The 24,144-nt window shown below is 34.7% G+C and overlaps 2 protein-coding genes across 6 annotated transcripts in view; one reads left to right on the plus strand and one right to left on the minus strand.

Annotated features, from left to right (window-relative positions):
• Positions 1-4,124, minus strand: part of Rbsn-5 (Rabenosyn-5) — an 88,090-nt gene extending 83,966 nt beyond the window's left edge. The window contains exon 1 of one of the 5 annotated variants that reach the window (XM_089106170.1): positions 4,025-4,124. The gene's annotated coding sequence lies outside the window, so the exon portion shown is untranslated. Of the gene's footprint in view, positions 1-758; positions 779-3,881 lie in introns of those variants that run through there. The other 4 variants (XM_089106173.1, XM_089106171.1, XM_089106172.1 and 1 more) reach the window with 4 other exon arrangements.
• Positions 4,125-4,181: 57 nt separating this feature from the next.
• On the plus strand, positions 4,182-19,950 carry LOC148939807 (transmembrane protein 69-like). The gene is made up of 2 exons (XM_089105880.1): positions 4,182-4,293; positions 19,091-19,950. Exon 2 carries the CDS (start codon positions 19,103-19,105, stop codon positions 19,814-19,816), a length of 714 nt encoding a protein of 237 aa, XP_088962006.1. The 5' UTR covers positions 4,182-4,293; positions 19,091-19,102; the 3' UTR covers positions 19,817-19,950.
• Positions 19,951-24,144: the final 4,194 nt, after the last annotated feature.

Below are 24,144 nucleotides of genomic sequence, written 5' to 3' on the forward strand. Positions count from 1 at the left end.
AATAAATCAAATCAAGATAGAATCTTTGAAACAAAATCCCTCAGTTAGAACTAAGGTAAACAATCCACTTAATGAATCTTTCTGAATATACTAATTGTTTCCATCCCAATTACCCCTCCCCCCCCCCCTAATAGAAAGATCTGAAGCCAAAGGTATATATTCTATTCTCTTTGTTCTTTCAATAGCATGGCTCTTCTCATCCTGGCACTTGTATAATGTTTGCTGTTAAATTAATAAGAGGAACTGCACAGAAGACAAGCAGATAATAAACTTAGTGAACTTAATAAACTTAGATAATAAACAAGCAGAAATAAACTTAATGATTAAAGGCAAGAAGATTGTCCCAAAAAACTCTCAAGATCCTGGAGCCTCTCCAGGGTTGCGGGTAATGGAGATGTAAAGAAAATTGATGCTAGTAAAACAACATAAATAGTAATTTTTAAAGAGATTATAGCTTAAACATATTAAATTTAAGCCCCAAATTTACAACAGATGATGTGAGTCATTTTCTAGTACCTTGTCAAGTGTTAGTAGCAGAAAATCTTCAAGCAGTTCTTCTTTCCAATCTTTCAGTCAGAGCTATGTGGCATTAATGATGGCTATATTGAGCACAAATATGGACTGGTAGTCCTTTACAGTAATGTAGATTGCATCACCACCAAAATAGATGAAATTAAGGCTGTAATTCCAACCAGGCCTGAAGTGAATGTGTTTGCTTTTACTGAAGTTAGACCAAAGAACACTGTGGTGTTACTTACTGATGCACAAATCCAGATCCCTCGGTTTACAACAGTTCCTGAAGGAAGAGGAGTTGTCTTGTACATCACATCACCCTGAAGGTAGGAACTCTTGGAACTTGATTCTCAGTATGGGCCATGGGTAGAGCAGGTATGGATAAAGATTGAGGAAAAGGGACATCCTTTAATTATAGGATGTATTTATGGAAGCCCAAGCTCCACCTGTAAGAAAAGTTCCCATCTTGCAATTGCTATAAATTCAGTGATGAGATGTCCTACCCATAATGTATTAATTGTTGGAGACTTTAACCTGCCCCAAATTTCATGGGTTGATAGCTATTCTGTCACAGGTAACTATGAGGATCAGACTGACCCATTCCTTGAGTGCCTACATGAGCATTCATTATATCAGGCTATGAATTTCCAAACTAGGTACTAAGGTTAAAGATGAGGAAGCAATCCAAAGTGTTAACTTGGAGCTGCCTTTTGGGGCAAGTGACCATAGAGTCATTACTTGTCAACTAAAGCTGTACCCATAATAAGACAATTTTAGAAAGCATGTTTTTACAAATTACAAGAAGGTCAGGAAAGATCATGGAAATATTCTCCCACGTATCCATTTTAAAGCAGCCAGCTGAGGCCAGCAGAGCTACACATGCTCCTTGTCTATCCCAATCTATTTAAACCCTCCCAAGAAGTCCCTGTTTCCCTTAAATCTTTGTTTAAGATCCTCCCCATTTGGGGGGACCTGCTTGTTGTTTGGGGGTTGATCCTTGTTCCCCATTTGGAGGGATCTGCTTATTGTTTGGCCCTAGACAGTTGCCAAAGAAGTATGATCTTGGGCAATCTGCCATCCTTCATCTGCAGAATATCTTTCTACTTAAATTAAAAAGTGGTTTGATTTGCTAAAAGCATTGGGAAAGAAAATTGTGCCCTACTTGTGGACATTAAAGACTGTGGCCATACTTAAGTTCAATGAGACAAAGAACCTTTGTGTTCTAATGTCCACTGCTTGTGGACATTAGAGACTATGACCATACTTAAGTTCCATGAGACAAATAACCTTTCTGTTTTAATGTCCACTGCTTGTGGACATTAGAGACTATGACCATATTTAAGTTCCATGAAACAAAGAACCTTTGTGTTCTAATGTCCACTGCTTGTGGACATTAGAGACTATGACCATACTTAAGTTCCATGAGACAAAGAACCTTTGTGTTCTAATGTCCACTGCTTGTGGACATTAGAGACTATGACCATACTTAAGTTCCATGAGACAAATAACATTTGTGTTTTAATGTCCACTGCTTGTGGACATTAGAGACTATGACTATACTTAAGTTCCATGACACATACATGATCTCTTATGTGGTGCTTTGATTTGTTTTAAGCTTAACCCTATTCTCATCATGGTCTGTATTGCTGAAAATGCTCTTATGGTGGACTTCCATGTTGATAGTGGAATGAATAAACTTGGAGTGTTTTCTTTTTTTGCCAATAATAAAAACACACTTTTGCAATGAGTATGTACCAATATATGATAATATTTCTTAACCCAGGAATCCCATTGCCTGAAATATAGATGTGACACTAATGGCATTGAGGATCCTGTAAGTGTTACACTTATTTCTCAGCTTAGGTGTAGTAATTCAAAATATGTGTACCAAATAGGCTATGAGGTAGTCATCATATCCAGACTACACCCTCTAATATCCATTTAAGTTTAAACAGTATAAATTTAGAATTGGTACTGTTGACAAGGAGATATGTTAAGAAAACAATTCTTACTTTAGAATATGTATAATGATCCTAGTTAACATATTATCCAAGGGGAGAACATTTATCATCAAGTTTTTCGCCTAAAAATCTTTCTTTTACAAGCTTAAAAGAAAAAAAATACAATAAACACCCATGCTAACAAAATACATAAATCTTTTGAAATTGCTGCTATGAATTGCTAAAGAATTTGTTTTATAGATAGCGTTCATTCATCCTGGTCATTGTTAATTTCATTTTTTTTTTAATGAGCAGTGGTGAAAATAAAAAATATTAATACAACCTAACCTAAACTAACTACAATTCAAAATCAAACAAACTTGACTGTAGAACTTCTATAATAATGCTATCTATAAAAACAGTTTATTATAGCAGCAATTTCAAAAGATTCATGCATTGCATTTAATTTTTTTTTTAAGTTGGAAAAAGAAGAATTTTTAGAGGAAATACTTGATGATAAAGGTTCTCCCCTTGGATAATATAAGAACCAGGATCATTATAAGTACTTTAAAGTAAGAATTGTTTTATCTTAACATGTCTCCTTGTCAACAGTACCAACTCTAAATTTATACTGTTTAAACTTACCTCTCATTTACATCAGAAATAAAATTACCCCCACCCCCCTAATGTGCAAATATATACCCTGAATTGGTATATATAGGGGTGGGGGCTAAAATTCATTTCCAACAAAAACTGATTATTATATTTGTAAAGAGCATAAAAAAGGCATTGAAAAAAGGATTGGTATATTCATTTTATTCATAACTCAATAATAGGATTTGGTAGTTTTATTTACCAGTTTTGTTTGTTTTTCTAACAATTCAGAAGAGAACTACCCTCCACAAATGGTCCATATAACCCTAAACTAGGCCTATGTAAAAAAAAAAAAACATTAACTGTTATCAACATATAAAAATGGAAAAATATACAGTAAAGTTCTACAAAATCATATAATTGCATTAGGACAAAAGTGAATGCACCATTCAATACCTTTTTTTATGCTGATTACAAATATAATAATCATTTCTATTGGAAATGAATTTCAGCCCCCCCCTATATATGCCAATTCAGGGTTAGGTTAGGTATAGCCTATAGGCCCTATAGGGGGGTGCTGAAATTCATTTCCGATAGAAATGCGTATTATATTTGTAATCAGCATAAAAAAAGGCATCAAATGGTGTATTCACTTGATTCCTAACTCAATAATATGATTTCATAGAACTTTACCAAATATACATGGTACACATTTTGCAGTTCATTTTATAAATTAAGTAGCCTAAATAAACAAATAGGCCTAAATGAATTTACTATTCACTGCCTTTTTTATGCTCTTTATGGTAAAATTCTAGTTTAGCTACTTTTCACTACCTTGAAAAGAGGTAAGGCTAGGAAAATGAATCTTTCAGCAATAACAAATAACCAACCCTAAGCTATCCCTTATTCACTTCTCTTAGCAATTCCCAGGGTTAGCCAGTGATTATCTCTCTTATATGCTGTTAACAGAAGCACACCTTAAGTTCGTAATAAAGTATGCAATAAGAAAGACGTTTGAGCACGAAAGCATTAGGTGCTAGCCTACAACAAGAGGAAAAATTCAGCCATAGATTATTCATATAGATTATGCCGCTCTGCTTTGTAATTTTCTATCGGATTTAGCCTCGTTTTTCAAAATGATGATAGGGTTTTTCAAAGCAAAGAATTCGAAGATGTATTTCATGGCCTAGTGAAGAGAAAATATTCACTAAGTAGTGTACTCATTTAGACATTTTGGATTCAGGAAGTGAGTCAACCCTTATAAAAATATAATGACTCTGGATAAAATTTTACTTTTGGCTATCTTTGAAAGGGGTTAGGTTTAAAAATGAAACTTTTTGGGATGGGTCTACAGGCCAAAGTATGTCCTGGGAAGGTATTTTGAAATAGGCTACCTACTCCACAAAAGCAAATTCACACATACAACATCAGAATATTCATATAATTATATACAAAAAAAATAAGAAAAAAATCAATAACAGATGAAGTTATTCCACTAGAAGTGGGCTTAGCTCATTACCAGCTACTTTTCTATTATGTTTTCCAATAACTCAAGAGATAGCTATTTCTGGGTCTGCAATTTTGTATATTTTCACTATAGATGAATTTCTGTGCCAAGGTGGTAGACATAGTAAGTATTTTACAAAATGGAAAAACAATGAACATATTTTTGACATTTCAGATTTTGTAAATATTTTCCAAAATGGGGCAATGTACAGTATATGGGGGAGGGCTACTGCATTGAACAGGCTAGCTAAGAGATGGCAGTTGAAGTGGAACTTGCAAGTGACAATAGAGGCATAAGATGCTGAAATTCAATGGTTAAGATGCTCAATGAGAAGAGATCTAGTGTTATATAAAGAGGACCTAATGGGGAGGCCTAAGCATACTAGCCTACATGATCAGGAGTCTGAACTGTTGAGCTCCCAAGTGCTATTGAAGGGGGAGTAGGACTCTTCCAGTTTAAAAGAACTATTTCAGACTTTGCAAAATTGAACTGAAGCCCAACCTTGAGGTATTCATCTTGAAAGATAGCAAAAATTTCACTGATTTGCAGTAGTGTATGACTGAGATTCAGAATATCATCCATGTAGCACTCAAAGGACAGATTAGTAGATGCCAAAATTAAAGAGCAGGGGCATTGGTCTTGGGCCTCAAGGATGTAATTATTGAAGAAATTGGGGGAAGAAACTGCACCTGGTCAAGTGCCATTTAAGACTATTATGAGCCTTTTCTTAGGAATTGGAGGCAAATTTTTATCTGGTGGAAGTTTCAGTTGAATGGATAACTGTGTATGCACATCCCTAAGTGTAATAATTATATCTGGGTTCAGTCCACGCCTACCAGCCTTAAGAAACATTGCAGTGAATGAGCGAGTCAAATGCATGTCTTATGTTGTAGCCAGCAAGAACTAGACTTTCTCCCACAGAATCAACATCAATAAGAGCATTTGCTACTACAGTGAGAGCATCAGCACAGCCAGTTCCTTGTTTTAAGCCAAATTGTCCCTTTGTCCCTAAAGTTCTAGGGACATCCTAAAGGTGTCCTGTTTGTCCCTAAAGAGAAGCTCAAAGAGCTCACAAACAGAGGTTGAGAGGTTGTCTTTTTGTACTGAGGTGTAGATCATTCAAAATACCAGATTGCAGTTTATTGCAATCTTTCCACAGATTAAACCAAAATTTTGCTTTTCTCTGTGATCTAGCTAGATCAGGATTTGATGACCAGCCCTTGATAATACCTTTGTGATTTCTTTGGAAAAGAACTGCTTGGCTCTCGGCAAAACAAAGGGCATGGCAAATCTTGGCAGAATACATGTCCAGGCTAAGGCGTGTTTCTTTTTTGATAAATTATCTGAAATCTGTAGAAGATGAAATGGTACTTGAATTTTATTTAGGATAAAATCCAAAGAAAACTTGAAAAGTTCACTATTAATTTTTGACCAATCACGCAAAAGTGGAGGTATTTGAGGATTAAGTGGTGTGTGAATTATAATGGAAGATGAAATGGGAAAAAGGTCTGATAGCTGGTATTCACTCAAAACAGAAACTTGTTCCGTCTCAAGGTTGCAAGATATCATGATGTGATCCAGATTAGATGTATGAGATGATGTATGAATGTAAGTAAAATCAAAATCCTTATGAGCAACTCTAACCTGATCACCAAATATACCCCTAATGTGGATTGTTCGTGGCGATTTTTGGGTGTCCCTTTCCATTAAATTACAGTTAAAATCTCCAGCTACTACACACAACAGCCCTAAACGCTTAACTTTATCAAGACACAAACCTAATTTCTCACACAATCTAGCAAAATGATGCTTAGAAACTTTTTCAGTTCATCACAACAATAATCAGTAAGTAAATAAACGTTAATAAATACACACCCTTCAATATGTAGGACATGCCCCAAATATCTCCACCTTCTGACTCTGATTATGTTTGTTATTAGAGGTTGTTGCATCATTTCACAGACTGACTGGTTTATCATCTTCTTTGACCCATGGATGTTCAGTATTCTACAAAAGTATGAGTTTTCAAAAGCCTGGACCCTTTTTTCTTGTTCTTTACCTGCCAATTTTTTCTTGTTTTTGCCTGCCATTTTTCTGCTGCATAGAGTAGTATTGGCATAACATTACTGTTGAAAAGGTCTAGGTTCAGGCATCATTTGCCTGTTCTATTCTGGTGATTAATTGAAAAAAACTTTTTCCACAAAATAAGTTTTTCAAAGAAAAGTAAAGAACTCCATTAAACAAAAAATGAGCAAAAAAAATCAAATAATCTGCCAAGCATGAAACTGCCACAAATCAGCATCAATAAATAAATGAAACCCATAACAAACAGAAATTACAATAAATAACTGAGTCAAACCCAAAACGAGCAAAAATTAACATAAGTTGGGCTCAAAACCCCTATGCCTTCCCAAGGCCAGAACATAATTTGCACTTTACTGAAAAAAATATAAATGATTTTAGTTGCCCAACAATTTTTTTAGCTGCTTAAAAGGGTACTAGAAATTTTAATTTCCATACAAATGGCTATTGGTTACTTTTATAACTTTAATAAATCAAATAATATTAACATTTTGATTACTAAATATCATATATGTATATTAAACTGACAATGCACATTCATTTGTATTTTTTTTTCAGAAAGTGTAAATTATATTCTGGCCTTGGGAAGGCATACTGGTTTTGAGCCCAACTTGTGTTGATTTCTGCTCGTTTTGAGTTTGACTTGGTTATTTATTGTAATTTCTGTTCGTTTTGGGTTTCATTTATTTATCAATGCTGATTTGTGGTACTTTTGCACTTGGTAGATTATTTGATTTTATATTTGCTCATTTTTTGTTAAATAGAGCTCTTTATTTTTCTTTGAAAAACTTGTTTTGTGGAAAAAAAATTTTTAATTAAGTTCTGTTTGTTTTATATTGACTTAGTCTTTTCAGGGAAATAAAAAATAATACTATAAATCTTTTTGTTTTATTTAAGACTTTATAGTTTGACCTGCTATTTGTATGCTGGAGAAAAATTTTCAGCATTTTTTAACAACATACACCCTTTTAAAAATCTGGACACAAATAATAGTGTTTAATTTAGTTTTATACCTCCTCTAGATGACCTGAAATGGAAAACTTAATACCATTCAATAAAAATCAGTTTACTGTCTTTGATAGCTTAGATACACTTACGCTTTTTTGATTTGGTTAAATTTTAAGAGCAGAAGTAGCCCCAGAAGTTTGAACATAATACCCTCAGTCGTTCTTGAGATGCTGCTGAGATGCCTTATTGGGAATTAGCATTAACACAGTGCATTTTGATTTAATCTTAAGGTAACACTTAGTTTTTAAACATAATGGGAGCATGGGCAGGGGAGGGGGATTAGTTGCCCTCCAATCACTTTCGACTATTAGAAAGGTCATCAGCCCTTTCTATTTTCAATCAAATGAGCCCTTTTTGAAGTTCCTGTGACATCTCCTTCGATATGAAGTACCATGGTCTAAAAAAAAAAAAAAAAAAAAAAAAATAAATTATACCTGCAGCAAATCTTTACTATAAAAATGTCAAGCCTTCCAATCACTTTTGACTATTTAAAAGGGCACTAGGCCTTTCGATTTCCAATCAAATGATTTTTTTTTAGTTTCTACAACAACGCTTTCTAATAACACCTTATATGCCCCTATGACCTAAATTACAACCCTTACCCTAAGGGCTGTTAGGGTGGTTGCCATCCTCTAAGACCTAATTTCCAGAACTTTCAACCACATTAAACAAAATGGCTATCTAAAAATTTCGATTGGATGTGTTTGGGGGAATGGTGGAGGTGAGAGGGGGTTAGCTACCCTCCAATCACTTTTGACTATTAAAAAGGGCACTAGCCCTCTCAATGTCGAATTGAATGAGACCCTATTGAAGTTTTTACAACAACTCTATCTATAAAAACCTTATATACCCCAAGGACATAACTTACAACCTTTGCCCTGGGGGCTCTAGGGGATTTGTCATCCTTAAACATATAAGTTTCAGAACTTTCAACTATGTTGAACAAAATGGCTATCTATAAACTTTGACTGAATGTTCTTGGGGAACTGGTGGGCATGAGAGGGGGGTTAATTACTCTCCACTCACTTTCAACTATTAAAAAGGGCAATTTCAATTCCCAGTCAAATGTGCTCTTTTTGAAATGTCTACAACAACTTTCTATATAAACCTTATATGCCCCCAGGGCATAACTTATAACCCTTGCACTGAGGGCTCTGAGGGGGTTGTCATCCTAAGAGACCTAATTTCCAGAACTTTCAACTACGTTGAACAAAATGGATATCTCAAAATTCTAATTGGTTGTGTTTGGGAAAATGGTGGGTGTGAGAGGGGCGTTAGTCGCTCTCCAATCACTTTCAACTATTAAAAAAGGCACTATCCCTTTCAATTTCCAATTGAATGAGCTCTTTTGAAGTTTCTACAACAGCACTTTCAATAAAAACCTTATTTGCCCCCAGGGCATAACTTACAACCCTTGCCCTGAGGGCTGTAGGGGGAGGGGTTGTCATCCTTAAAGAACTAATATCCAAAACGTTCAACTTCGTTGAATAAAATGGCAATTTAGAAATTTTGATTGGATGTGTTTGGGGAAAAGGTAGGCGTGAGAGGGGGTTAATTGCCCTCAAATCACTTTCGACTATTAAAAAGGGCACTAGCCCTTTGAATTTCCAATCGAAAGATCTTTTTTTTAAGTTTCTATAACAAATATTTCAATAAAACCTTATATAACCCCAGAGCATAACTTATAACCCTTGCCCTGAAGACTGGGGGGGGGGAGTGTCCTACACTAAGGTATAATTTCCTGAACTTGAAGCTGAATGGAAAAAAATGGCCATCTCAAAATTTTAATTGGATGTGTTTGGGGAAATGGTGGGCGTGGAAGGGGTGTTAGTTGCCTTCCAATCACTTTCAACTATTGAAAACGCCCACCATTTCCCCAAACATATCCAATCAAAATTTTAAGATTGCCATTTTGTTCAGCATAGTTTATTTCCAGATAGAAATTATGTTTTTGAGGAGGACACTTCCCCACAGCCCTCAGGGCAAGGGTTGTAAGTTATGCCCTAGAGGAATATGAGGTTTTTATAGAAAGCATTGTTGTAGAAACTTCAAAAAAGGCTCTTTTGATTGGAAATTGAAATGGCTAGTGCCCTTTTTAATAGTCGAAAGTGATTGGAAGGCAACTAACACCCTTCCACGCCCACCATTTATCCAAACACATCCAATCAAAATTTTGAGATAACCATTTTGTTCAAAGTAGTTGAAAGGTCCGGAAATTATATCTAAGAAGATGACATTCCCCCCACAGTCCTCAAGGTAAGAGTTGAAAGTTATGCTGTGGGGGCATATAAGATTTTTATTGAAAGCTTTGTCATAGAAACTTGAAGAAGGGCTCATTCAATTGGAAATTCAAAGGGCTAGTGCCCTTTTTAATAGTCGAAAGTGATTTGAAGGCAATTAACCCCCCTCTCACGCCCACCCTTTCCCCAAAAACATCCAATCAAAATATTTAGATAGCCATTTTATTCAATGTAGTTAAAAATTTTAAAAATTAGGTCTTTGAGGATGATAACACCCTGAGAGCTCTTGGGGTAAGGGTTGTAAGTTATGCCCTGGTGGCATATAAGGTTCTTATAGATACCATAGTGATGTTGTAGAAACTCCAAAAAGGGCTCATTCGATTGGAAATTAGAAGGGCTTGTGCGTTTTTTGATAGTCGAAAGTGATTGGAGGATAACTAACACACCTTTCACACCACCATTTCCCCAAACACATCCAATCAAATATTTGAGATAGCCATTTTGTTTGACTCAGTTTAAAAGTCTGGAAATTATGTTTTTGAGGATTGCACTCCCCCTACAGCGCTCAGGGCAAGGGTTGTAAGTTAAGCCTTGAGGGCTTATAATTTTTTTATAGAAAGCATTGTCATAGAAACTTCAAAAAGGAATCATTCGATTGGAAATTGAAATGGCTAGTGCCCTTTCTAATAGTCAAAAGTGATTGGATGGCAACTATCCACTTTCTCACACCCAACATTTCCCCAACCACATCCAATCAAAATTTTGAGATAGTCATTTTGTTCAACGTAGGTAAAAGTTCTGGAAACTAGGTCTTTGACGATGACAACCCCCCCCCCCCCCCCAGAGCCCTCAAGGCAGGGGTAATAAGTTATGCCCTGAGGCATATAAGTTTTTTTTATAGAAAGCATTGTCCTAGAAACTTCAAACAGGAATTATTTGATTGGAAATTGAAACGGCTAGTGCCCTTTCAAATAGTCAAATATAATTGGATGGCAACTAACCCCCCTCTCACGCCCCACATTTCCCCAAACACATCCAATCAAAATTTTGAGATAGCCATTTTGTTCAACGTAGTTAAAAGTTCTGGAAATTATGTCTTTGAGGATGACAACCCCCTCACAGCCCTCAGGTCGAGGGTTGTAAGTTATACCCCGGGGCATATAAGGTTTTTATAGAAAGCGTTGTCGTAGCAACTCAAAAAGTGTTCATTCGATTGGAAATTGAAAGAGCTAGTGCCCTGTTTAATAGTCAAAAGTGATTGGAAGGCTCGATATTTTTATAGTAAAGATTGATGTGGGTACAATGTGTTATTATTTTTTGTTTAGACCAGGGCACTTCGTATCGAAGGATTTGTCTTAGGAACTTCGAAAAGGGCTCATTCGATTGAAAATAGAAAGGGCTAATGTCCTTTTGAATAATTGAAAGTTATTGGAGGGCATCTAGCCTCCATTCCACGCCCACCCTCCCATTTGCCCAGTATGTTTAAAAACTAAATGCTGCCTTGAGATTAAACCAAAACGCACTGTGTTAATGCTAATTCCCTATAAGACATCTCAGCAGTATCCCAAGAACCTCTGAGGGTATTATGTTCAAACTTTGGGTGCTACTTCTGCTCTTAAAATTTAACCAAATCAAAATAGGGCAAGTGTATCTAAGCTATCAAAGAAAGTAAACAGATTTTTTTTTTTTGCAAATGGTATTAAGTTTTCTATTTCAGGTTAACTAGAGGAGGTATGATACTAAATTAATAACTGCTATTTTTATCTAGATTTTTAAAACGGTCAATGTTGTTAAAAATTGCTGAAAATTTTTCTCCAGCATACAAAAAGCAGGCCAAATTAATAAAGTCTTAAAAAAACGAAAAGATTTAAAGAATTATTCTCTTTTTCCCTGAAAGGACTATGTCAAAATAAAACTAACAGAAATTAAAATAAAAAACTCCACAAAATAGGCCTAAGTTTTTCAAAGAAAAGTAAAGAATTCCATTAAACCAAAAATGAGCAAATATAAAATTAAATAATCTACCAAGCTTGAAACTACCACAAATCAGCGTCGATAAACAAATGAAACTCAAAACTTACAAAATTACAATAAATAACCGAGACAAACTCAAAACGCGCAGAAATTAACATAAGTGGGGCTCAAAGCCCCTATGCCTTCCCAAAGCCAGAACATAACTTGCTCTTTACTGAAAAAAATACAAATGAATGTGCATTGTCAGTTTAATATACATCTGATATTTAGATATTTCTCTTAGTCCTGGTGGTTTTCTGTTTTTCAGTTCATCTTTTATCAGTTTCTTTGCTGCTTCTTGTATCTCACTGGCAGAAGCCGGATCGATACCAATATTCAGGAAGAAAATGGGAATCTCTGGAATGTCAAGGGGCTCTTTTGGGGTTGGTCTGTTCAGTAAACTTTCAAAATGACTAGCCCATACTTCATTCATTACACTTTGTTATGTCAACAGCACCCCCAATGGATCTCTGACAGGGCTGTCTCTATTTTTTCGTCACTACCCTATGATTGGTGATTCTTCAAACAGTTCTCGAGTCTCCTCTTTTTTCTGCTTCTTCTGCCTGCAGTGCTTTATGCTCTACATTGTTTTGCTCATCTTCTTTCTTTGTTCTATTAGTTTCCAAGTTTTCTACGATATCCACTGGTCTATATGGCTCCTATGGGCACCCATGGCTGATTGAGCTATTTTGTGGTAGTATTTCTTCATGCCTCCCCATACTACTTCACTTTTAGCTTCCCCTGGTATAGAAAGGGCTTCAAATCCATTGTATAGCTCCATTGTAAAAGCTTGTTTTAATGTCTTGTCCTGGAGTTTCTCAGAGTCAAAAACATGGTTGGTGACCAGTGTTTCCACTTCTCCCGATTTTTCGGGAGATCTACCGAATTTCTAATCCATCTCCCGACCAAAAAAGAAGATGCTGAATCTCCCGAAAATCTCCAGAAAACTTACTCCCCGGAAAATTTTACTTTGTGTTCATTCTTTTTTTTTTTTACCTGGCCGTCGTCTGTGGTTATTTGGGATGTTCCCTAGCGTCTCAGGCAATTGAGGCAGCGTGATTTGACTTTATTCGCATATGTAAGAACATCGCCCATTATCCATTCCGCAGTGGTTGCATTGATTTTCTGTTTTTGGTAATTTAAACACCTTCAAGGTTTGTAATTAACTAATTATTTTCAATTCATAAACTAACCACAGGTGGCGGCCTGCACCAAGAGATTGTAACTAGCACTATGTGGGTCAAGCTGACTCAGTAGGTTCCATGGGCGCCAATAAGGGGGGGGGCAGCCCCCCCCCCTCTGGCTGAATGATGTTACCTTATTTTTATATTTTTGTCCTGAGATTTCTATTATATAGAATTAAAAGTGCCAATTAGACCAGGTTTTCCCCCCTGGAATTCAGCTTATGGGCGCCCATGGTAGTTTCAAATTAATCCATAGTTACACTAAATTTAAAGAAATATGACAAAAATTAGACTTTTTCTGCAGTTGCTCTGTAGAACTGAAGGGGTTTGCATCTAATGTTCCAGTACAAGATACAGAGACGAAAATTGCAGCATTTTGAAAACAATTTACCAGTTTTGCTGGTTGACAAGTTAATCCCATTCCTGAAAAATACGCCGCATAAGAATGTTACTGATAAAGTAAGATTGGGTAAGCAGAAAGTGACGGATATAGTCCACCAGTTCAGCTTACTCAAGAAAATAAAGACAGACAGAAGGTATCGTTTGGTAACAGTAACTTTGTCTTCCACAATTCAGATGAAACTTGGAATGAAACGAGCCGGAGTTACAGCAGACACACTGACGGCTGACCAACCCCTCAGAAAGAGACTAGAAGGAATAGTAGCGCCTACTAGCACACCTGAGTTACTGCATGATCAGAGTGGGCTGCTCACATAAAAAGCCATGTGATAGACACAGATTATGAATTTAATGCAGTATCTGAAAGTTTTGCTATTTTTGTACTTTTTTCAGTTATTGTGAATACTAATGAGCTGTGGCTTTTCGTTTTCTCTTTATCATTTGTGAATAACTCTGGGGATGGTGGTAAAAGAAAATATCCGCTTAACCCAGACTCAATGTTGGAGCCTGAAAGGGCGAGAAAAGTAGGGGTGGATGAAGAAGAATGTCTTAATTAAACAGCTTTAGAGTCTGAATGAAATATGACTGCACTTAGTTTCAAAATTAAATACATTTCAAGCTTCTAGCTGCTTCCTTTTGTCATGTTTGACAAAGCTGATCAACAAATTTTCTTTCCGGAATTGCAGCTGGCTCCAGTAAATCTGCACTCTGAACTTGTAGAATGTGATACTTTATTTGCAAATTGCTCGAACACCTCAAAAAACTTAATACAAAATAAAAAAAAAATTACTGAAAGTTCTACCGAATCATGAGATCTATCTCCCGAATCCTGAGAGCCATTAAATAAAAAAAAACAAGTTTTTTTTTTACTGAAAGTAAGGAATGACGTTAAAACTTAAAACGAACAGAAATTATTCCGTATATGAAAGGGGCTATCCCCTCCTCAACGCCTCGCTCTTTACGCTAAAGTTTTTTATTGTTTAAAAAAAGTATAGCTGTGAGAAAGTCAAACTTTAGCGTAAAGAGCGAGGCGTTGAGGAGGGGATAGCCCCTTTCATATACGGAATAATTTATGTTTGTTTTAAGTTTTAACGTCGTTCCTTACTTTCAGTTAAAAAAACTTGTTTTTTTATATTTAATTTTTGAACGTTTTTGAATTAATGTAGGTTTTGATTTTGGCTCCCTGTACATGAATGATTAAAACAAAATTTACATATTAATTTTACTTTTATTTGGTTAAGTGGGTTTCTCAAAACCTGTTTAATTTTATTTACGAACGTTTTTATTAGTAATAAATATACGTAACTTACGAACTAACTTACGTAACGAACTTCAATATGTATAGATTTTTAATACTTATACTAGGGGGTTCGCCCCCTAGTCAAAACCTCGCTCTTTACGCTAAAGTTTGAATTTTGTTCCAGTTCTATAAAAATGACCCCTTAATCACAAAGGCCATTAATTAGAATAAATAGCTCTTATGAAAGTACTAAACAATCTTTGGTTTAAAGATCGAGGTATTGACTAAGGGGCGAACCCAATCATATAGGTAATATTTTTTATTCGTTTTAAGTTTTGATGTTGCTCCTTACTTTCAGTTAAAAAAATTGTTTTTTTTTAATTTAATTTCTGATCTTTTTCTTTAATAATGATGGGAAATCCAGCGCCCCCTTCATAGCAGTGTCCCTTCCCCCATGAAAACTTTCTTCATGGAAAGATCCTCCCATATAACCCCAGACCCTCCCCCCACCTACCAGAAAAAATCCCTCCTGAAAACGTCTGTATACTTCCCAATTACCAATGCTATATGTTAACATTGGGTAAAGTTCATAACTTTCAGCCCTCCCTCTGGGGACTTCGGGGGATTAAGTCATTCTAAAAGACATAGTTATCATATTTTCGACCACGCTGAGCAAAATGGCTATCTCAATATTATGATCGGGTGACTTTGGGGAACAAATGAGCATGGGAGGGGGTCTAGTTGCCCTCCATTTTTTTTGGTCGTTTAAAAAGGGCACTAGAACTTTTAATTTCCGTTCCAATGAGCCCTCTCACGATATTCTAGGACGACTGGGTCGATACGATCACCCCAGGGGGGGAAAAAAACAAATAAACACACATCTGTGATCTTTCTTCTGGCAAAAAATGCGAAATTCCACATTTTTGTAGATAGGTGCTTGAAACCTCTACAGAAGTGTTCTCTTATGCGCTAAATATGATGGTGTAATTTTCATTAAGGTTCTATAATTTTTAGGGGGACTTTCTCCCTTTTTTCTAAAATCAGCTAAATTTTCTCAGGTGCGTAACTTTTGATGGGTAAGACTAAACTTGATGAAACTTATATATTTGAAATCAGCATTAAAATTTGATTCTTTTGATTTTATCTATTGGTATCAAAATTCCGTTTTTTATCGTTTAGGTTACCATTGAGCCGGGTCGCTCCTTCCTTACAGTTCGTTACCACGAACTGTTTGATATCCCGATTTTGTCCCCAAAATTGTCAAGATTTTACAGATTGTTTAAAAACATAAGTGGAAACGCCGTTGGTGACTGTCCTTTTGTTGCATATCTTCGTTGATTTTAGATAGGGCTTGATTATTGTAAGGGTATGATCTTACCCATTAGCTCCTCTATAAACCCAAACATCTTGTTGGCTTGACCGCCATTTTCTGCTTATGAGTCAGTGATTAATCTGATTTTTGGACCTTCCATCTGGCAGTGTCCAAGAGATTTTCCTCATATCTCTGAGGAAACAGAGAAGCGCCAACTACAATTTTCATTTACCTATTATTTTAATTTACCTATTCATTAGGGTAAAATCAATTAGAAGCTCTCGATTTTTGTTTTGTTGACCCAGACCATGTTGGCTAAGAACTTGTTGATTGAAGGATTGGTTGTTTCCTCCTTTAGCGTTTAAGTCTCCAAAGAAGTGAACAGCATCATGGTCTTGGTTTATTTTTGGCTATGGCTTCAGGTAATCTATAAGACTCATCTTTTCCTTCATCAGTGGCTTCATTTGTAGTAGCCTATACAATGACTGACAGTTCAGCATTTGTTCCCAAAAACCTTGGAGTTAATATTCTCAGGAAAATAGAGTCCATTTTGGAGTGACTTGTGGGTCTGTTTTGGCATCATCATGACAACTCAGGCTTCTAGCTTATTTTCTGGACAACCGAGGAGTTCTCCAGAAGCTTCGTCATTGCTTCCCTAGTTCATTAATAAAGATCCTCTTTAACTCTCTCATTCAACCTAATATATACTATTGTCCTACAGAATGGCTATCAACATTCTCTTCTTTTACCCTTCCTGTTTTCCAAATATACAACAAAGAAATTAAGTTAGTGTCTGAGGTGACAGACGAGCTCAGCATAAATTTAATGGATGGTCAATCCACCTACATTTTTCTTTCCTCTTGTTTTATCTTCAAGGATTTTCATGGACTCCTCTCTAATTTCTTCAAACAATTATATCTTTTAAATTCTGAGTTACGCAATGAATCTTGTGTTTCTTTTTCTCTCAGAAATAACATGGATATTTTCATTCATAAAACCAAAACCATAAGATCGGATTTCAATCCAGTTTTATGTTGTATCTCCTTCTGGTATTCCCTACCAGTTTAAATTTGGCTATGTCATTCTTATGGACAATTTAAAAAACAGCTAACCAACCACTCTTATGCCCAGACAGTTAGTTCTCTCCTCTCTTCTTTTTTCCCCTCTATCTTTCCTTTTCAATTTGTTTATTTCATTTATTTTGAATGGCGTGGTAGTTTTTGGTGTTGTTTAGTTTTTTTTTGTTCTTATCCTTCTGTTTGATTTTAGTGCTATTGTTTAATGTTATGTTTAGTGTCCCACTCTCACAGGCCAAAGAGCCTTTGCTGGAGTCTTAAGTTCTGTAATTTTCTCTGTGTTTCTTTCAAATAAATTGATTGATTGATTGATCTTACAGAGAAAAATACTTGAGGAAAGATATCCTAAATTAGCTTCTACATGTTTAAAGGGACAAAGATGCACTACTCCTTTTCTTCTTTAAACAGAAAACAAAGAAAGAAAAAAAAGAAAACAGAAATAACAGAAATAAAAAAACAAGAAATAAAAATGGAATTGGTTTGTCTCTTCATTGTCTCTTCATTTGTCTACATTTGCAAGTTGTTCTTATGTTTTTTAGCATTCAGTATATGGCCTACCATTTTTTTTTTCATGTTTTAGTATTTATCTTTGGTCATATTTAACTCTTTGTATCTTTTAATTTAGATAATACTTTTGGTAACCTCTTTTATAGATTTAATATGTTTATAACCAACTATCTTCTTTTTCAGGAGGGGAATAAATTTGATATTGCTCTTCGTTTTTAGATCAAACTCTCTTACTTTTTTATTTTGCTTTTTAATCTTGAAATGAAATACAAGTTTAGTTGTACAAGCTTGTGATAGCCATTTTTTTAGTACAAAATACTTTTTTATCTTACAAAATGCAATACTTGCTAGAATGAAATTTTTAGAGGAATTTAGTTTGGAAGAAAACACCAAAAAAAACAAGCAATTGTGTTTGGGAGTAAAAAAAAATAAAACAAATTCAGGCCAAACAAAGCTATAATGATGCAGAGGAAATTATGATAATTTCTTAAACCACGTTGGCCTGCCATAATGTAAGAAAAGGAAACGATCAAAAATGGGGTTTTTAAGGCCAAAAAAGAATACTGAATAAGCAAACAAAGTGAATATTTCGAGACGACAACCGCCTCTCTTTTTCAGCACGAAACGGAATAATATATTCAAGAAAAGTGTCGAAGAAAAAACCAGCAAAACAAACGCGGAAAGTCAATGTAAAAAAAAAAACAGTGAAAAAAACAAAAAATTAAAAGATGAATTAAATTCACTAGAAGCCAAAATATTATAAGAATTAAAACCAAACATCCAACAACCATAGAACGAGTCATTCGCCAATATCCGCGATTTGCACAAAATCTAAAAAATTATGAATTGCCATCGACGGGTACTAGCGAACAACTGAGAAATGAAAAAGAAAACACTTATTCACTCAAAAACAAAACGAACCAGTAATTAAATAAGTTGGAGAACTATGTCATCTGATTTCGGATTTTAATTATTGCATTTCTTGAAGACGCCCTTTGAGACCTAAGGGGTTGTTCACGTGTTTGATTATATGACTGGGAAAGTGGTTTAAGGTTTGTTTCAGGGATTACTAAAGTATCGGCTTTTCTTTTGAGAAAACCGAAATATGACTCGTTTATTCTTAAATCACCGGAATCTCTGTTTAAAGCTAGACCTAAATGTTGGTATTTAAAAATTTTAGCTGCTTCCCTGTAGTGTTGGACAATACCTTTGTCATGAGAAATTAAACTAGCTTTGTTAAATAATCCAGAAAATCAAAGATATGTCCTACTCATGTAAACTGGGGAATGAACAAAGCAATAACTAGTAGCTAATGTAATAGAGTAATTATTGAATCATATTCAATACTATTTAATTTCATATTTATTAGTACTTAAATCATATTTAATACTAGTTAAAAATATGAAATAATCATATTTAACCATGTTTAATCATTACTAACTAAATCATAATTGTAAGTTTATCTTTTATTTTAGGTCTCAGTTGAAATGCCTTGTGTAGCAGGTATGTTCAAAGCAATAACACCTATAAAGACAGTGGTTTCTCCACTAAGGAAAGTATATGCACACTTTATCAGCACTTCAGCCTGCCACAAACGGTGGTCTGAAAGAAGTCCCAATCAACCAACCAGCAAAAAGGAGGAGAAACGAGGAGGAGAGAGTGAGAAACTTTCTCCTGGAGGAGGTGGACGCAGACCTCTTATGGACATAAAAGCTTTGAAGGAGGCACCAAAACCTGCACTTTGGCTGGGTGCTGGGGGCCTAATACCTTTTGTTGTGCCTCCAGTGGCAATGTTACTCACTGGATACTATGTGCCTCAAATCCATGAAAGTCAAGTTGTATATGGAGCTACTATATTATCTTTCCTTGGAGGTGCTAGATGGGGAGTGGCGGTTGTTAAAGATAGTGGTTTAACACCAACTTGGGCATCTTTAGGGTATAGTGTAACACTCCCTCTTCTTGCTTGGCTTTCTCTTACCCTGTCACCTAGTATTGATATAAAAACGTCAATGATTATTCTAGGTTTAACTTTATCTCTTTTCAATGATTTATTTGCGCCTGGTTATGCACCTTGGTTTAAAAGTTTGAGAGTGATTTTAACATTTGTAGCAACATTTTCACTTGCTCTTGCAAATATTGCTTATGAAGACGTAAAAAAAGGAGGAATGCTTGAATCAGATCTAAAAAAATTTCAGATATGATTTTTTGTTCTTCCTCTTCTTGAAATAAAAAATTCTTATTGAAAAAATCTAATATATTTGTTGACATTTCGAACCTCTATTACATTTTAGCTGATTTTAATTTTTGCTTAGCAATAGGAAGAAATAAGGAAGGACAGTTAATGTTATTGAGCAAATTAGTAGCTAAGGACTTGACTTGACTTTATTTAACAAAAACATATACATAAATTTTGTACAAAGGAGAAGAGAGGAATCTCGTAATGTCTCCTTTATCAAACAATAGGGAAAAAAAATTACACTTCCCGCTAACATAGCTTCAGAAAGAAAAGAAAATTTGATAAGAACATAACAAAATTTAAAATAAATTTAAAGAAGAAATGAGAAAAAAAACAACAAACAAACAAAAATACATAACTTAAGTATCGACTCACGGAGATAGGGATAGGATTTACTTCAATTTATAAATAAATCAATAATACAATCAATCTCCGCTACTGTAAGCTGAAAGGACCATCTTTTTCAAATTCTTTTTATATATGTAAAGTGATGGTGATTCACTTACTAATTCAAATAACTTATATTTATTCGCAATATGAGGAAGTTGATATCTTAAACTTAGTCTGGATCTCTCAATTTTAACAAACGAGAAAATAAACTTAATCCTAGCTCTTGATAAATGGCTATGTTTATTTTCAACCAAAAGTTTCATACTATTGAAAAAATGATCTCTATATTGGATTTTCAAAAACTATATGCCCAAATTAAGGTGCAAAATTTGTTGTAAATCCAGAATATCAAGAAATAGAAAAGATGTTTTAATTTCAGATAATTCCTCTGTCTTCCTAGAGTGTGCTAAAAAATGGTCCAGAATTCTTATTGATTTATTTTGAACGATTTGGAGTCCTCGTAAATGTGAAGGGAAAGTCAGCATCCAAACGCTCGGACAATACTGGAAATAACAATCAATTAATAAAAATATAAAGTTCTCATGATTTGGTATGGAAACAGAAACTTTAATCTATGCAAACAACCGAGATTCCTGGACACTGTTGATTTAAGTTTACTAATATGCGCCTTAAACGACAGAGTTGAATCAATATAAATACCTAAATACCTAAATACCTCCAATCTTCTTATGGTGGAAAGTCCAATATTAATACTTTGAAATGACAAACTCCTCACTGTCTTCGATCTTCTCCCAAAAATAATAAATTCCGACTTCTCTAAATTAGGTATTAATAGGTTAGCATGAAACTAAGAGCAAACATTCAAAGCAGCAGTCTCCAAGGACAATTGTAGGTCCTCCTCGTTGCCCGCCCTCAAACTAATTGCTGTATCATCCGCAAACAATATTGCTAACTCATCACCTGAAGGTATGCAATTTGGAAAATCATTTACATAAATCAAAAAAAGTATCGGTCCCAGTACAGATCCCTGCGGTACCCCTATATTTTCTAACGGGAAAATATGAGATGATTCTTCACAAACTTGGACTTTAAAACTTCTTTCAGATAAATACAATCTCATTAAATCCAGAGCTATTCCACGGATTCTCTCTGACATTTTGCAATAGTTAGTCATGCCACTGCTAGCTGTTTTTAAAAACAAGTACACGCTCGTGGAAGAACCTTGATTTTCTTCTGGATTAGCCACCTGAACAGACGGACAATGAGTTTAATAAACTCCTAGCTAATATTGTGTAAACGAAACCGTCTAATCCCTGAAACTCCAAAAGATAAAATTGATTTTCAGCGATGGATATAATAGATAAAATACAGAAGCTAAAAAAACTAGTATAATTCCCACTATAAAATACAAGTATATATACCGCTGTAAAAATACAAATGAATATGCATTGTCAGTTTAATATACATATACTAATATTTAGTAATCAAAATGGTATTATTATTTGATTTATTAAAGTTATAAAAGTAAAAACATTTATACTTTTTTCAGTAAAGTGCAAATTATGTTCTAGCCTTGGGAAGGCATAGAGATTTTCAGCCCTTCTCATGTTAATGTCTGCTCGTTTTGAGTTTGACTCGGTTATTTTTTGTAATTTCTGTTCGTTTTGGGTTTCATTGATTTATCGATGCTGATTTGTTGTAGTTTCACGCCTGGTAGATTATTTGATTTTATTTGCTTATTTTTGGTTTAATTGAGTTATTTAATTTTCTTTAAAAACTTATTTTGTGGAAAAAGTTTTTTTAATTAATCCCATAATAATAAATAAACTTATGTGTCTTCGAAATCACACAAGATACACGGTAAATTAAATGGAAATTTGGTAGAAATGACCATTGATTCGTTCAGTAATCAAATTTACGTGCGGACTCATATCATCAATAAAACGGAGATTGACCATTTCGATACAGTTACAACATAATGTTATTATGGAGATGAACGCCTTTGCTCGTAAGCTTCGATTAGAATAGAAGTGGCAAAAAAAAGCAGTACCACATAAAGATAAAAGCAGGCCTAGTGCCTACTCTTGCAGTAGACGTTCTTGTAGAGCAAGACTTCGGAAATATCAGTAAACTACTTTCCCGAGAGGTAACTTCCATGAAAATTAGGGTAGGCTTGGCAAAACGTTGGAGTTGGGGAGAAGGGAAAGGCCATACCACTCTGTCTAAAGGATAAAACATGTGTGACTACGGTGAGAATGGGGATGCACCTAGCAAACCGTAGATGAGATGGGGAGACAGGAAAGACTAAGTCGTCCTGTTTTGAAAATGGAACACTAGGTATTACAGTTTAAACTGAATATTTTTCTGAAATTCCTTATTTTCCTTGTCATCTTTTATCGGCATAAATGATAGCTTTAAACCATGTATTGCCAAGATGAGATTTAAGGTTCAAGATATTGAGAAGTATCAAACCTTGGTTTTTTAAACTGAGACACCGAGTGTTCTAGACCAGGTTGGAAACAATTGTAGATTGTGTGTTTTCTCTCAAGCAGTTTAAGAGACCAATGGGAGAAACCGAATTCTAAATCTAATTCTCATTTGAAGATGATTTCTTAATTTTAAAAGACTTTTCCACAAGAGAAGGTTTTTCAAAGAAAAATAAAGATATACCTTAAACCGAATACGAGCAGAAATAAAATCACATATTAGTTAGAGCTTAAAACGAGCATAAGTCACATAATAGTTAAAGCTTAAAACGAGCATAAGTCGCATAATAGTTAAAGCATAAAACGAGCATAAATCACATAATAGGTAAAGCTTAATACGAGCATAAATCACATAACAGTTAAAGCTTAAAACGAGCATAAATCATATAATAGTTAAAGCTTAAAACGAGCATAAATCACATAATAGTTAAATCTTAAAACGAGCATAAATCACATAATAGTTAAAGATTAAAACGAGCATAAATCACGTAATAGTTAAAGATTAAAACGAGCATAAATCACATAATAGTTAAAGCTTAAAACGAGCATAAATCACTATAAGGCAAAAAATTAAACCCTAAACGAGCATAAATTATAATAAACAACCGAGTTAAGCTTAAAGAGAACCGAAACTACCACAGACAGAAGTAGGGCTAAAGCCCACTAAACCTTTCAAAGACCAAAATGTCATTTGCGCTTTACTGAAAACAATCTTTAATTTCGAGCTTTATTGTTTATTCACCAATAAATACAGATTTGAAATACGATACTCTTATTAACCCTTGAAAAGCTCCATGGCCAGGGATAAAAGGGGGACACAACAACAACAAAATCAATATAAGCAAAAACTGAAAAAAGGAAATCTATACGCTGACAAAATAATAGATTTACCAAGGGAAATTATTTTTCGCTTATATAACAATAATGCAAATACATTCTTAAAAAAGATAAAAGAACAAAATATGGAGCTTGTCCCCCTTGATTCAGTTACACTGGTAATTGAGAAAAAAACTTTCTACGCTTTACCATACATCCCGAAACCTAGTGATAAACATGGAAAAATTTTTAAAAAACATAATCTTTCTGTTTCTTTCAAAACCCAACAAAAAGTTGAACACTCCTTCAACTCAGGAAAGGATAAAACTGACACTGTACTGGGTAGTGGCGTTTACAGAATACCGTGTTCTTGTGAAAAATTTTACATTGGTAGGACCCATCAACAACTAGGTGAACATTTGCCTGAGCACACAACTTCAAAAGATAAGTCCCTGAGATTAAAAATAACAATGATAACTTTGATTCGGCATTGGCTTCACATATTTTCGTAAATCCGATCCATCTAGTTCTTTGTGACGAGGCAACCTTAATATCAACTGCAAATGGCGTACCACAAACTTTTAAAGAGGTAATTGAGATAAAAAAATATATGAACCAAAATTTAGCAATAAATAGAGAT

This window comes from Artemia sp. Qi Xiang Cuo, chromosome 20 (assembly GCF_049724085.1).
Source record: "Artemia sp. Qi Xiang Cuo chromosome 20, ASM4972408v1, whole genome shotgun sequence".
Classification (NCBI taxonomy): domain Eukaryota; kingdom Metazoa; phylum Arthropoda; class Branchiopoda; order Anostraca; family Artemiidae; genus Artemia; species Artemia sp. Qi Xiang Cuo.

Coding starts and splice junctions, on each gene's coding strand:
- LOC148939807 (XM_089105880.1), top strand. CDS start 19,103: ATGCCTTGTGTAGCAGGTATGTTCAAAGCAATAACACCTATAAAGACA.